Genomic DNA, 16017 nt, shown 5'->3' on the forward strand with positions numbered 1-16017 from the left:
CTGAGCTCTTACTGTTTGTCTTTTTGGCACCCAGGCATTGCAGCAGAGCATGTCAAATGAAGAAGAGGTGGAAGCCACAGAGAAAAGGGTAGATGGAAAAAAAGTCTGGTAAGACTGCAGTTGGAAAGCGGGTGAGGAGATGTATCATGGCCATCACTGCCCTGAAGAGAAGACTGGGATACGCAGTTAGGAGAGGCAGACAAATGGAATTGGGAATGAGTGGTACTGGCTGAACAAGGAGTCTCTGGTAGGAACTGGGAGCAACAGAAAGTTGAAACTGACCATGCAAAAGAGAAGTAGAATACAACTCAGTAGACAAATGGGACAGAAGATCAACTAAGGGCAGGCTGGGAAAGATGCTAATTCATTCAAAGAATCAAAGAGAAAGAGTGGCCAAAGCACAGTGGATATAGGCTCCAGAGCCCATATTGGTAGCCATTTACACAACAGTACCTCAAATGATTTCCATCTACCTTTTCAAAAACTTTGGAAGTTATAAGCCTTAAAATCTCTATTCAAAGAACACTAGAAAGGCAGTAAGAGCTAGTAATTAAGAACATTTTAAAGGCTACAACATTAACCTAGAGAAAGAGTTAAAAAACATCAAAATTAAAGCAACCGGTTTCACTTAAGTTCAGCTATTTGATACACGTGTGTTAGGATCTCATTTTTAGTTATATGATTACACAGTATTCCTTTCATAAACTCCCTTGCCATAATCCAGTGCACAGAACGAGATTTTTCTGAGGATGAATGTGGACAGTGTAGCAACACAACAGGAAACTGATGGCTGGAGGATTCCTGATTCACTTGTTGCAGAACTTGGAATGTGGATAGTAAGCAAGCCAAGGACTGCAGAAAGAGGATGAAGAGTGGCACTGTGTAGGTTGATGAATGCTGCTCAAGAGAACTGTATTGTATTCCCATTTCTGTCACAAAGTTTCTACACAGCATGCGGAAAACCCATTTAACTTAAAATAAACAAAGTATGCCAGTTGGTACTTCTTACTCTGTCCTTTCTCTGTTTGAGACCCTTGTGTCTTGAATGCAAGTTCAAAGGCCTAGAGCTGAAGTCAGCCGGAACTGTGATTGGAACATAAAAAGTGATACAATGCTGCATAAACCAATGCTTACTGAAAAATACTGAAAATTAATGTGAAAAGTTCACCTAGTCTTCTGAGCTTTCCAAGTTTTCCCCATAAGACATGAAGTCTGCTCCTTACTAGACTGCTGTGAGGTTAAATCAATTAATGTTTGTAAAGCACTTGTATGCTACTAAGTCAACATTCACAGAAAATTCCACCAGGGAACTGATAATCCTTTCTTCAGACAAGGTTTGAATAGCATACAATAAAAAGTCTGCAGAATCTAAATAGTCATTCTTTAAACATCAACAGAAAGCAAAGAAAGCACTGAAGAGCTGCTAGTGAGTGAGTTCTATTACCCTGTACAATGAATTAAGAATAAGTTGGCAGAAAAAATGCACAATGCATTTAATCTTCGGATTAAGGACTGTGTAAGGGGATCGATGAAGTTTGTGTGCATCACCTTAATTACAATGTTTCCTAAATGGTAAGAGCTTGACTTAGAAACATTGCCTCTGTATGTACCATATAGAGAAAATATAAATATATATGAACTCACCATCATACTTTGCTAAGACTGCCTGAACATCCGCATACGCTTGCAGTTCCAACAAAGCCTCTAGCAGGTTTTCATGGATGTTGAACATGCTGAGCAGAGGAAACTCCTTCATCAACTAAAAATCAATAACATACAAAAGGCTTAGATTATGAACATGGAAAAGGGTTTCTTGTTCACAGTGCATTGAAATAATCAATACCAACTCTTAAAACCCCTCAGTTCCCCTTGTTCTTGGCTCTTTCCCAGAGTCCACTATTATCTCAGAAGTTTCTGATCGCTTAAATGGACACTGGGTCAGGTTTCTTGACAAGATATGCTTTGCATAGGATGTGATTAGTCAAACCCAAGAACACAGCTGCCTAAATACATAGCTCTTCTTCAATTAACAGGCTTCTTCCAAGTGAAGAACAGTTATTCTATTGTACTGGAAAAGAATTTTCAACAATGTAGCTCCTGCATATCATTAGTAAGTAATCCAACACCTCTCTGTTATATTAATAGAAAACATATTGAAAAAAATCTGAATAAAATCAAATTAGAGAATTTTACATATATGGAACTGTATGTGATATTAGGATTTGTAATCATTGATACTTTAGAACACAACTGCCACTGTAGCCAATATAAAAACAAAAAAGAAAAAAAAGAAAAAAGAAAAAAAAAAGAAAAAAAGACAAGACAGCCACAATAGGAAAGAAAAATTTTACACAAGTCTAATACTATAACTAAAGAATACATCTTGTATGACAGACTGAATGAAATGTGTAGTTAAAATAATGTAATTCTTTTACATATAAGTGCCTTTACTTTAAAAACTAACCCTTTGAGAGATACCAGAGATTTGTTCTCAGACATTCTCAGTTTCAGTGTCTGCATAGATTCAAATGACTGAAGCTGATATTCTATTGCGTCTCCTTTTTGAAGCCATACTTATTAGAAGTATTCACAGTTTTTACTGCATAATTGATTACACAGAATTTTTAATTGTCAGAGTGATTCTCTAAAGAACTTAAGTGTTAAGAGATCCTTGTTTCCTTATGTCCTCTTTATGGTTGTTACACATTAACTGCCTACATGATGTACATTCAGCACAAAAGGTCCCACACAGCATGGAACTAGGATAGCTGATATCACCACTGTTCTTCAGGAACTTGTAGGGGAATACTATCATTTACAATATCTCTGAGATGGTTTATGAGAACAGAAATACTATAGCAAGCCAAGTAAAGAAAATTATTCAAGGTCAGCCTTGCTCAACTTGAAAATAGTAAGCTGGACTTGAAAACTCTGTCACTTAATAAACCTACCTTTGAAGCTATAAATAGAGAAACTGATGAGAACCAGCAAATCTTAATCTCACAAACAGTTAAAAAGAAGAAAAATAAGCCCAGATTGAAACAAGAGGGATGGATGTTCACCAAGAACTATAGAAAATGAGACACAGGTAACGCACAAGAGCTTCTTCACTCTGGCGGGTGGCCAGACGGTGAGGGCCACAAGGCCCACAAGGCTCGCGCCTCCCCGTCTCTGCCACCACTCCAGCTTCTTCACATCTTCTTCTCTTCTTTTTTATTTTTTCTGTTTTCCCCTTCTTAAATATGTTATCACAGAGGCATTATCACAGAACATTCTGCCACCAATTGGCTCGGCTTTGGCCAGCAGCGGGTCCGCCATAGGCCCGGCCGAGTCCACTGAACAAAGGGGAGCAACTTCTAGCAGATTCTTACAGAAGCTGCCACCGTAGCCCACCCTCAATAAATAAAACCAGAACAAAAGTGCAGAGAATATTTCTTGTGTTAATGGTCTGGCATAAGCTAATGTAAGAACTATTCTGACCTTTAAAGATCTAAATTTGGCTATTTGGATAGTACTGACTTTGCTGCAGTTTGAGGAATTTTAAAATATCAAAGTCAAGAGCAGCAGTGTTTTGTTTAACTGATTTTATAAATTTCTGGTGAGAATCATGACCACTGAAACAGCAGTTGAAAGAGCTCACTGAATTTTTGATGCTACTGGCATGGGGATGGCCATAAAGCTCCTAGTCTCAATGGCAGGAGCTGAATCTGTAAAAAAGAACACAAACGAAACTGCATAGTTTGCAGGCTTTTCTCCTTCTCCAGTTTCCCAAAAAATGGACCACAGGCCTTGGTGCTCATCTAGGTAAGTGGAAGGACTTAACAATAAAATAAAAAGTTTAGGTCATCGCTCATGAAGAAAAATAACTGCAGGTGAAAATTGACATAGTCAGATTCATGAGTTAAGGATCCAGCATAGAGTTTACTTCTCTTCATTCTTGTCCTTACTCACTATTGCATTTTTAACAGAGGAAGCTACTTTTTGGCAGGGAAAAGCATGACAGAATCTGGCCCTATGTAAATAGTGATTTAAAGTTCAGAATGAACATATTGCAGTAAACCCCTCCAAGGCATTAAGAAAGATTATCCCTGCTCATTGAGAATGAATAATGGCTGGCAGAATAACATTCCCTCCACCAGTGAAGAAAAGGCAAGAGCTGCAGCTAGTTATAGATGTACTGTGGCCAGTAAAAGCTCTGACTCTGGTTCTCCATTTCTCACTGACATCACTCACTGATTTTTTTTTTCTATTTTAATTAGGTTCTGTCAGAGTGATAAACCCTGCCCAAGACAGCAGCAGAATAAAGGGTACTGTCTGGACTGCCAGGCCTCCAGATTGACCAGTGTTAATAAAGGTTTAATCTGAGAAAGGTCAAACATTAAGAACTTATAATGAACTCAGTTGATATTGTAGCTACAAACTCAGTTGATACTGTAACTCCAACCCAGTTATAATGAACTCAGTTGATATCGTAGCTACAAAAATAAAGCACCCTGAAGTAGCCACTCAGCTATGCGAACATCGACTCTGCACAAACGACAGCACACTTGCTATTAAAAATAGAAAGAAAAAGAAGCAAGGACATGAACTCATTTCTCTGTCATCTCAGGATATAGAGTATATAGTTTTCACAGCTAATAATTTTCAGTCACAGTAAAAAATTGGTTTTTGAAAAACTTCCCAGAAAGTAAAGTCACTTAGATGGAAGAATATTATGACAGGTCATCTTTTAGGTCTCATAGTGAAAGCAAATTCTGGGCAACTAAAAAAACCACCACAAGGGTTGCAACATAGGCCTGCTGGATGGTCAGGGCAGGCCAAACACTGCGTCATGCTGAGGAGCAATGGAGAGCAGACTGTGAGCCTGCTCCCCTCCCTAGCAGATGGAGAGGGAGGCTGGCTCGTACTCCACACAGAGATGTAAAGATGCACATGTTATCCCTGAACACAAGATGAAGAACGCACCCTCGAGTTCCCCAGACCCATACAGCCTTGAGCTCTAGTCTGGACTCTTGTTTAAGAGGTACAGACCTCCCTTTGCACCCAAATGTTTATTTTCTGTGAAGTTACAGAATAACATTTGCCAAATCATTTGACTTATCAATTTTAATTCTCTTTGCTGTAACCTGAAAAATGCTTTCATTTGAGTGGCAAGCACTGTACTTAAAGAAAACACAGAAGCTCTGTTACCATCTTTCTCCATACCTTAAGATCTCAAGAAAGAGTCATCAAATTGAGCACTTGAGATTTCTCACCACTACAGCTTTTTATGTAAACACTAGCTAGGACTAAAAGCTTCATTGTAAAATTCCAGTTAGTTGGTTTCTCAGCTGGTGTGAAAGAGCTGTGCTCCACTGAGCAAAGCTTATTTTCATACCATATGAAAACATACACCACACAGCTATGAACATATTCCCTCCCTACAACAGAAGGATGTTCAAACAGCTATTGAATGTATTATACCAAAGCTATGTTCATAAGGATTTTACTTTGAACTTGTATTGGTCAAATTAACTTTCTTGTGATGAAATTCAGGCCTGGGGCTGGATTAGCCCTTATTCTGTTCTAATTGCTCTGCACATTTGGGTGGAAATAGATACACGTGTAGAAAGTGGAATTGCTTTTTCCTGAAAGATTCATTAGGCATACTGTAAAAATAAAGAAAGACTAACTTTTGCATGTAACAGTTTTTAATTTTTTAGATAAATAATATTTTGGAAGTATAAGTTTGCAGAAACATTCTGGAAATAAGTCTGACACAATCAGATATCTTATCACTAGTCCTGGGAGGGCCAATCTGTACTGCAGGGTGTAGGTTCAATAATTTTGTGATGGATATGAAAACATGATGATCACAAAAAAGGCTTTATGGTGCAACGAAATCCACATCTGATTTACTGGATGAGGAACAAGTTTTATCTCCCAAAGAAAAGTTTAACAAAGAGGACTCCCTTCCCTGAGAATACTTCAGTCATCAGCATTTTCTCATTTAGACCTAATTTTTGAAACATTTTCAAGGAATGTAGCTTTAACTGTTGCACCTATTAGTCTCCCTGTGATGACATTAACATCATGCATCAATTAGCAATGATACATTATTTGTGTAGAAAACAGCTTTAAGCTATAGTTTATGCCTAAGACTAGACCATGAGACTCAAGGGAATGCAGAGGTGGATAAATGAATGATCTTACATATAACCTGGTGTTGACACATTTATTTTCCATTTGCATTATGTTCACACATGTATGGTCACATATTTTAAGGGGAGTGCATGCAATAATTCATTGCTGCTTATACTCACTCTACTCAACAAACAAACAAAAAACATTTTTAGATCAATTCACAAATATGAAGAGTGAATTCATCTTAAAATGAAGAAAAAACAACAAGCAAAAAAAGAGAAATTCAATGCCAACAGTGAAATTGTTACAATTAATTCCTAGTATATCTGTTCCTGCAGTGGGTATCTGAAATGGTAAAATCTGTCTCCTAAAAGAGGAATGACTGAGGCTGCCATCTTCCAGACTCAACTGTCCACCTCCACTGAAGAATCAAGCACATAGTATGGATATCACTGTTATTTTCACAAACGCTTTGCATAAGCTGCTTTCCGGTACAGGACTTGTGATCTTTAAGAACTGTTAACTGAACAAAATAGAAAAGACAAAACTCCAAGCCATTTCTGAGTAGAAAATCAGAAACTTCAATTTCTCTGGGCTTCATTGTCTACAGCTGAGCGTTCAGGTGTCTATGCTCTGACTGAAGCTCACATTGGGCTTGAGGCATTTCCAACATGTCACTCCACGTTGACTCTCTGATGTCTAATAAGATAAACTAATGGTTAAGTTTTTCTTCCAGCCAGCTCACCTGGCAAGGACAGAAGGGAAGAAACAGAAATTAGCACACTAAGGCTGACACACAAAAGCTTCTGTATCAATGCTAGATGCTTAAAAACTAGGCTAACTCCTGGTCCTAAAAGCACAACTCATTCTAGTGAGATCTCATTGTGAGCAGAATTAATGTGATGTAAACAGAAACTCTTACAGCTCTCAGAGTTGGCAAATGATCTGAAATACACTGGACCTACCTGAATTAAAGTTTTGCTTAATCATAGCAAAAGTAGGATTCTGTCATTTAATGCATGTCTCTACGTACCGCATTCCTTTTAGCAAATAATCACTATTTTTTGGGGGGGAGCAGCTCTGCAGCTACTCTTTCACAGCTCAGAGAGGACAGAAGCTAAGAAGCCAAATCTGTCAGATCCTGTTCTTTTGGAGCTTGGAAACGATGAGCAGTAGGATCCACGTATTTTCACCCATATGTGGAAATCAGGGAATTTTACATGTTAATGGTTTACATGTTTAATGGTTAAACTTTAGAGTGCCAGAAAAGAGACCCAGAGGCAGTTTACACTAACTGTGGGATGGTCCAGGTATAAAATTTGCTGACAGTCCATTTTTAATTTGGCAAATGTGAGTTTAGATCTAGTGCTCCATAATATTCACAAATAATATGACTTCTCCTCAGTGTAGGATTAACAATGACTCAATAAAGTGAAAAATATCTTACCAAATATGCAAACTCTAAGGAAATATGCTAGAACATGCAGCCTTTATGTTCTCTCTTAATTGGCGGATTAAAGCCTTCAGAGTATGACTTGAGTTCTTTAAGGAATGTAATTATGAAAATGCTGTTATTTGGACTGCGTTGTAAAAATGCACGTATTTCAGGAATAAAGGCAATGTTAAAGGCAGACGTGGCATGAAACCAGAAGAGTGCAAGTTATTCCAGATGTACATTTACTACTAAACAATCACATCACACAAAAGTATTAATAGTGATAAATTATAATAATGTTTGTTACATCAAAGATAAGTAACTTTTTAAAGCATGAACATAAAGTCATTACTTAAAGCCCTTTTAAAAAAAAAATTTCTTTATTTGCATCATCCCAAAGTACTTTTTGCAGAAACTTTGTCATGACTTTAGAAGTAGATTTTTAGATGAAATTAAAGTGAGGAAATGCTCCAGTAGCTCAAAAATGGGATAGAAGATTCCAGAGAGATGGAAGAGTGTAATTACAGGACAATACAAAGCCCCCAAACATACAGTGATGCAGGAGGGCAGACAAAAAGGAGTCCAAGTTACCAGGGCTCCTAGTAAGACTATGTGACTATATTCTAAGACGACATTCTATCCTAATAGAATCATGATGCTGGAAACTCATAATTTATATGAGAAACATTATTATTGGGTTTAGATAGTAGTCACCAAACTTCACAATTTTGAGGGTTTTGTGCAGGATCACAGTCATGACAAAAAGTCATGACAAAAGGGGTCTGAGTCACATGCATGTAAAGGGAAGGGATAAACACCATCAGGGGAATCACAGGAGTCTCCAATTTGTTTAAAGAGATCATTCAAATGAGAGATGTTCCAATGCACCCTCCCACTTACCAATAACATATGGATCTGTGACAAAACAAACCACATTTGAATATACAGACATATGGAAATGTTAAAATCAGCATTTATCACTTGCTATTATTGCAGTGCTTGTGTGCCAGAACAAGAATTAACCGAAGATATTACTCTGTGGTGGAAATTGGCAAATGTCACTGTTAACAAGTGCAGTTCTCCTCTAAAATTTATGAGATAACTCTTGGTCTTGTTTAACTAAGAAGTACTTTTCCTTCACATTTTAATAAATGATACTTTAAATAACTGCTACAGATGTTAATACAGCTAGAATCCCACTCAAGGCAGAGCAGCCTGCTTAACCTGACCTGTGTAACACCAGCCAAAGAATTTGACTCACTAATTCCTGCCTCAAGCACTGGAGTACTTGGGAGAGACAGACAGTAGCTGCTGATGCAAGCAGCTGCAGAAGTTGTGTTGTTAAGTTGCTAGGGATCATAACATCTTTATTAGCAATTAGTACCCTCTTTCTTCCACGCTGCTTGATAATTCAAGATGCAGAACACCCATTACCCTATAGCAGATCAGCAATGCATACAAGAATACAGAATTCAAGAGAATATTGAGCAGAAAATCTAATTCAAAGCCCAGCCAAAGAGGTTGCCAAGAAACTATGATAGATTTGCAGAACCATGATACCAGCAAAAATCACTAATACTGCTGACTATAAAAAGAAAAACACAACCCACTCATATCATTAAAATTGATTTAGTATGATGAGTACCCTTTTGAAGTCTTCAAGTGATATAACCCCCTAAACCTTTTTCAATGGTCAGGGCAACCTGAGTGCTTAAACAACTTACCATGCAGTCCATCGATATGCATGCAGCACTCTAGCAATACAAGCTGCTTAGGTAGTGATAATTTCTTAGTGTCTCCTGTGACAGAAAATATGCATTTAGAGACTGCAGGTGGGCACAGAGATGAACACAGGAACACATCCAACTGAAATATCCCCAGCAAGGTTCTCAGAGCTAGGTACACGGAAGCAGAATTCTAGGTCCTTTACTGCGATCTGAAGAGTAATTTCTCAGCAGATATGACTGATCCCAGAAAAATAATGCACTCTACTGACCCTTAAAAAGTGTTTTGGTTTCTATTCTTCTCCTGAGCTGAGGAAAGACATGGAGAGTCTCTTCTCTCATTAAACCTCACTGGTTTCTAAATAAACCTGCGAAGCATGGGGCAAGTTGCAATTCCATTGTCTCATAAACATATACTTGTTAAAGAATACAAAGTAGTCTTCATGGGAGCACAGAGCCATAGGGCAGGAGACAAAGACACTCTAGAAAGAGTTTCATCTTCTCTCTGACAGAGGAAGTGATTAAGAGCTTCTGTTCACTTTGGCCACCAGCATGCCTTCTGCCTGCCATTCTTTTCTTTCGTAAACAAATGTCACCCTCCAATGAAAGCTTGCTCCACAGTCCAAATGTTCTCCAGAATAATCCCAAGAAGCTCAAATTAATTTGATAATTCACTTTCTTGCATGGTACGTTTGCACTTGGATACTCCAGTAATCCAGCTGAAGGAAATACCACACGGGTCTGCTCTTGAATTCAGTAGCGCAGCCAGTCGCTGGTCCAGTTGCCCACAAAGTACAGAGAGAAGTGCCTTTGCATACCATCACATCCTCTCTGTTTTTATCAATGAAAAACACAAACCCAGTACACTTCTGGTTCCTTCCATCTTAACGGTGATGGAATCGGCAAAGAGCAGAGAGCAGCTGGTACAAAAGGCTACCTTTGCTCATCAGCATGTAGCTACTCAACTTGCAACACTGTCAATAAAGATTGAACAAGAAGGGATACTGAAGATTCCCTAGAGCCATCGTGAAGGACTCCACCTCTGCACATACTGAATTTTCCAACTTCATTTAGAACACACTATTTTAAATCCCCCTAACATAATGAGCACAACAAATAAAACAACTAGCACTGTAGAATTTCTCCTCAGGGACAGTGAAAGAGATCTAGTTCCCTCACAGCCCGTATCATGCTCTGTATAAACAGGAATAAAACTGGAATAACTCTGTTGACTAGACTGGAGTTATTCCAACAACACACTAATCAAAATGAGATCACAAGTTAACTCAATATATACAAATAGTGACAGTTGCTGGTTTCTATAGCAAAATATAGTAAATAATTATCAGCAGAAATACAAGCAGAAGCAACACCTATGTATGATTCAATTATATGCTTCCATGAAAATGACAGGCTTGTAATTCTCATTAATTCAACTCAACTAAATGAATGACATCCAAGCAGCAGAGCCAGCAACAAAATACTATCTCAAGATCAATCACAGAAGTAACAGAAACTCCTACACAATTTTTTTAAATTAAAAAAATGCCTATTTTTAAACATTTTTTTTTAAATAGTTTTAGATACCTTCAACACAATATTAAAGAATATTATTTTCCTAAGAGCAGTGTATTTAGTCATAAAATAAAAATCTTATTAAAGTCACCAACAACTCATTTTCTTTCCTTTAAGGTGTTTTAAGCAGGATCTCATTCTTTTCTTACATAAAATTCAAGTAAGACAATCTAATCCATCAGTAATGTCCTCAAGACGGCCTCATATATGCAATGAATTAAAGACTCTCAAATATTTTATTTTTTCAAAGTCGCAAAGACTCACTACATCCCAATCATATTTCCCAGATGGTGTCATGAACCTCTTAACACTTCATTTCCATAATATTCCATGTCTTGAGAAATCTGTTTTCAATCTTTCAAATGCAAACAGGGCCTCCGCCCTCTGTCCCCTGATGCTAGATTCAGCAGCCCCCAGCCAACATACTCTTCATACTCTTTTTAGGGTGCATAAATTAATCTCCTCCCTCATCAATCACACAGCTACCATCAATGACACATTAATGTTCTTCAAACTTCTTCATAAGCATATTATTTACGTCTTCTATGAAGCAATGGAGGATATGCATTCATCAGAAATAAGTAGCTCCAAGTCAGTTTAACAAAAGCATCTGCAGAGCTGATTTGACCCTACTCTTGCTCCTAGTGTACTGGAGTTGTGACCTAGAGATATCACTGCTTTTATATTTCATCTAGGGACTGGCTAATTCTCAGCTCCACTTGCTCACAATGAAGAGCTCTAGAGGCATCAAAATCCAGTTCTGAATTCTATCTTTATATCTCCTTTGTCTTATAGAATCATAGAATCATAGAATGGTTAGAGTTGGAAGGAACCTTCAAAGGTCATCTAGTCCAACCCCCCTGCAAGGAGCAGGGACATCTCCAACTAGATCAGGTTGCTCAGAGCCTCATCCAGCCTGGCCTTGAATGTTTCCAGGGATGGGGCATCCACCACCTCTCTGGGCAACCTGTTCCAGTGTTCTACAACTCGCATTGTAAAATTTTTTTTCCTAATATCCAATCTAAATCTACCCCCCTCTATTTTAAAACCATTACCCCTCGTCCTATCACAACAGGCCCTACTGAACAGCCTCTCCCCATCTTTCTTGTAGGCCCCCTTGAGGTACTCGAAGACCGCTATCAGGTCTCCCCGGAGCCTCCTCTTCTCCAGGCTGAACAGCCCCAACTCTCTCAGCCTGTGCTCATAGAAAAGGTGCTCCAGCTCTCTTATCATCTTCGCAGCCCTCCTCTGGACCTTCTCCAACTGGTCCATGTTCTTCTTATGTTGGGGGCTCCAGAACTGGACACAGTACTCCAGGTAGGGTCTCACCAGGGCAGAGTAGAGGGGCAGAATCACGTCCCTTGACCTGCTGGCCACGCTCCTCTTGATGCAGCCCAGGATGCGGTTGGCCTTCTGGGCCGCAAGGGTGCATTGCCGGCTTATGTTGAGCTTCTCGTCCACCAGCACTCCCAAGTCCTTCTCCTCAGGGCTGCTCTCAATCCATTCTCCGTCCAGCCTGTATTTGTGCCTGGGATTGCCACGACCCATGTGCAGCACCTTGCACTTGGCCTGGTTGAACTTCATGAGGTTGGCATGGGCCCACCTCTCCAGCCTGTCAAGGTCCCTCTGGATGGCATCCCTCCCTTCCAGTGTGTCGACGGCACCACACAGCTGGGTGTCATCGGCGAACTTGCTGAGGGTGCACTCTATCCCACTGTCCATGTCGCCGACAAAGATGTTGAACAGGGCTGGGCCCAACACAGACCACTGAGGGACACTACTCGTGACCGGTCTCCACATGGACATCGAGCCGTTGACCACCACTCTCTGAGTGCGGCCATCCAGCCAACTCCTTGTCCATCGAGTGGTCCGTCCATCAAACCCATGCCTCTCTAGTTTAGAGAGAAGGATGTTGTGTGGGACAGTGTCAAAAGCTTTGCACAAGTCCAGGTAGATGATATCCATTGCTCGTCCCTTGTCCACCAATGCTGTCACCCCATCATAAAGGTCCACCAAATTGGTCAGGCATGATCTGCCCTTGGTGAAGCCATGTTGGCTGTCACCAACCACCTCCTTGCTCTCGATGTGCCTTAGCATGGTTTCCAGGAGAATCTGCTCCATGACCTTGCCAGGCACAGAGGTGAGGCTGACTGGCCTGTAGTTGCCCGGGTCCTCCTTGTTCCCCTTTTTAAAAACAGAGGTTATGTTCCCACTCTTCCAGTCATCAGGGACCTCACCAGACCGCCACGACTCCTCAAATACAATGGCCAGTGGTCTCAAATACAGAGAGACCCTGCATCTAGTCCTTTCATTTTAGCAAAACGTTCCTGTTGAGGAGAGTGTTTTCTGTCCTTCAGCTGTCTAACAAACACTGACCTTAAGTTTCCCTGTCCTTGTTGCCTTTCAACACCCACATTGTACTTAACTTCAACAACACACAATTTTCTCTCCAGTGACTGAATAAGCCATTCATTACAATCAAAGGATTCTTGGTTTCACTTTGCGTAAGAAACCTAGGACTACATAGATCACCCAAATCCCCGAATCCAGAGCTCTGCATACACAATTAACTGTATAAATTGACATCAGCAGAAGAAGGCTTCACAGAGTACCTCTGTGAAGATACCCATATCTACAAATCTCAAAACACTTTCAGCAGCCAACAGTAAGCTCTAGAAGTTGCCATAATTATGATGTGTGACATTTGAATGCGAAATGCAAAATTTTATCATTCTTGTATGTTCATGGTTCATGCCAGAACTTAGAATTCCAATGTTTATCCCCAGATATTTCAGTATTTGTCCCAGAGTGCCTGTGTAACAAAATTAATGAAGAATCAATGGAGCTGACTGGACTGAAACCAACATTTTTGAAATCAACATACTCCAAGCTGACCACTACACTGCTAAACCAAGTCTATCTTCCTCATCCTTCTTTCTCACACTCCTAGCTGTACAATGGCTGGGTTTTCGACAAGCTTTTTTTCAACACCTCTGTCTGGGAGCCTAGTGATTCTGGGGAGCAAGGGCTGTGTGCTTGAAAAACCCCAGCTTGAGACAGGAGACAAAGTTACTCATCACTTGCTATCTGTTAGATGATGTAGGATGAGGACCTGCATTATTATGATGAACTCTGCTCACTGTTTTCAAAAAATGTTAATGAGTGCCCCAGTTCCAGGAGAAGATGCTGGGTGCTGGATTTCGAGCTCACCGATGTACTCGCCCTACCGCTACTGATGTAAGTGCCTAAGCTCTGGAGAAAGCCACTTGCCTTTTTATGTTAAAATTCCCACTGACTTGGGGTGAGAATCTCTCTTTTCACTAGGCAGGTTTCGGGACCATTCATCTGAGCTGCCTCAAGCACACTTTTCAGGTGCTTCATGCTAGTCTGGGATTCCATTTTGTGCATTTAAAATTTAGATCCTTCAGCTTAACTTGTAGAACTTTACATCTTGCCAGATTAATCTCTACCTCTCTTTCCTGTGAGCTAGGAAACAAAGTGTAAGAAAGGAGAGCACAGGAAGTTGGTAAGCCGTTTTAACATCGTCTGCCCAGAGCTCTAGGGCTCCATTCCTCCTCTGTCACAGACTTGCTAGCTCAGGCAAGCCACATCACCTCCACAAAGAACTGTGTTCCTAATCTGCATCCAGGGGATCTCACTTGAAGAAACGCTGGGCATTCGCAGCTATCTCTAAACTTGAGCATTCTACATACTTGAAACATATACAGTGCCTTATGTGGACAGCTGCTCCTCCCTCCTGCCATACCCAAAATAGCTACTGTTCGGTGTTTCAAATTTGTAGCTTTGTAGCTTACTGACTTATGACTACCATTGGTAGCTCTCCTGCCTACAAAACAGGGATATAATAATCCCCTATCTCAGAGAGAAATCAGTTCATTATAGATTACTTTGTTTTGACTTCTCAGTAATAGGTTTTGCATGAAAAAATAACACTGTCCTCAGGTCTAAATAGTATGATGTAAACAATGCACAGAGCCAAACTGCAGCTTTGCAAGGAGGAAAGAGAATACTTAAGACCTGTTTATGAAGTTAGCAGCATTCATTACATGCTTCAGAAAAAATGTTATGTAACTCCACGATCAAATAATTAAAGACTGCACTGCATTGCACACGTACCAGGATGGGAAATTCAGTCTGTATGGGCAACCGTCCATCTGGTATTTTATGACTTCATAGTGTGCTTTTGCAACCTTATAAATGATCTCTTAACTTAATTTTTATGTACATTACACACACAAAATTACTATCAATCAGCATTGCTGCACGCAGCAGGAATAGATGCTAACTTATTAGCAAATGTGTATAATTTCTATGCTACTATTATCTCAGTATCACATGCGAAACAAATCCAAACTCACATCTCTCATCATTTTCACTGCTTCCCTGGTCCTTCCCAGCTTTCTTGCACACATTGCCAGCCTTCTCTTAATATAAACTAACACATTGGTGTCCCTTCCTGTATAAGAGGAAAAAGAAACAGCATTAAGACAAAAAAAAAAAAAGATAAAACAAACATTTATTTAATATTCCAACACAAAGGGAAAGTTTTCTTGCCATTTTTTGTTATTTACTATCATCAATGCTTTCACAATAATGTTAATAAAAAATTAGCAAATTCTGCTGATTTAGATGTGGCGTAACATCACTGAAATCAGTGGAATTACTGCAGATATACAGTAGTATAAATAAGGACCCATAGGCTGGCCTTACAGCTATAAAATTTAAGCAGATCTGAAGGTACAGAGAACGCTGTAAGGTATAGACCACCAAGTAATCAAGTCAGGCAAGGAGACCCCTAAGAAGTTAACAGTGGCACAAAACTCTGTGGTCACACACATAGCATTAAATTACTTACCAATTCACACACAGGGTTAAGACAAGAGCATCCATGACAATGCTTGTTACATCTTGCCTTTTTTGTAAGCTACGATGTACACGCTTATTAATAGGAGATGTAGCAGAACAAATTTTCATCCTAATAGTCTTTTTCCTTAATAATTAGAAGAAAAGAAATATACCCCGACTTTCCATTTACAGAGCCTTTACTTGTTACCAAATTATCATTTTCAAATTCCTCACACCACTAATTACGGATGGCAAATTAACATGTTTCAGATACGACACTCCTATGTGCTAGAA

General features: G+C 39.6%; 1 protein-coding gene across 2 annotated transcripts in view; it reads right to left on the reverse strand.

Annotated features, from left to right (window-relative positions):
* The window catches only part of ST7 (suppression of tumorigenicity 7), a 153112-nt gene that overhangs the window by 34711 nt on the left and 102384 nt on the right, over window positions 1–16017 (reverse strand). For both annotated transcript variants that reach the window (XM_086747483.1, XM_086747493.1), the window contains exons 8-9: window positions 15237–15334; window positions 1645–1759 (exon numbers count right to left, since the gene is read on the reverse strand). In XM_086747483.1, coding sequence (XP_086603609.1) covers window positions 1645–1759; window positions 15237–15334 — 213 coding nt within the window. The remainder of the gene's footprint in view (window positions 1–1644; window positions 1760–15236; window positions 15335–16017) is intronic.

The sequence above is a fragment of the Chlamydotis macqueenii genome, chromosome 1, assembly GCF_036417535.1.
Source record: "Chlamydotis macqueenii isolate bChlMac1 chromosome 1, bChlMac1.mat, whole genome shotgun sequence".
In the NCBI taxonomy this organism is placed as follows: Eukaryota; Metazoa; Chordata; class Aves; order Otidiformes; family Otididae; genus Chlamydotis; species Chlamydotis macqueenii.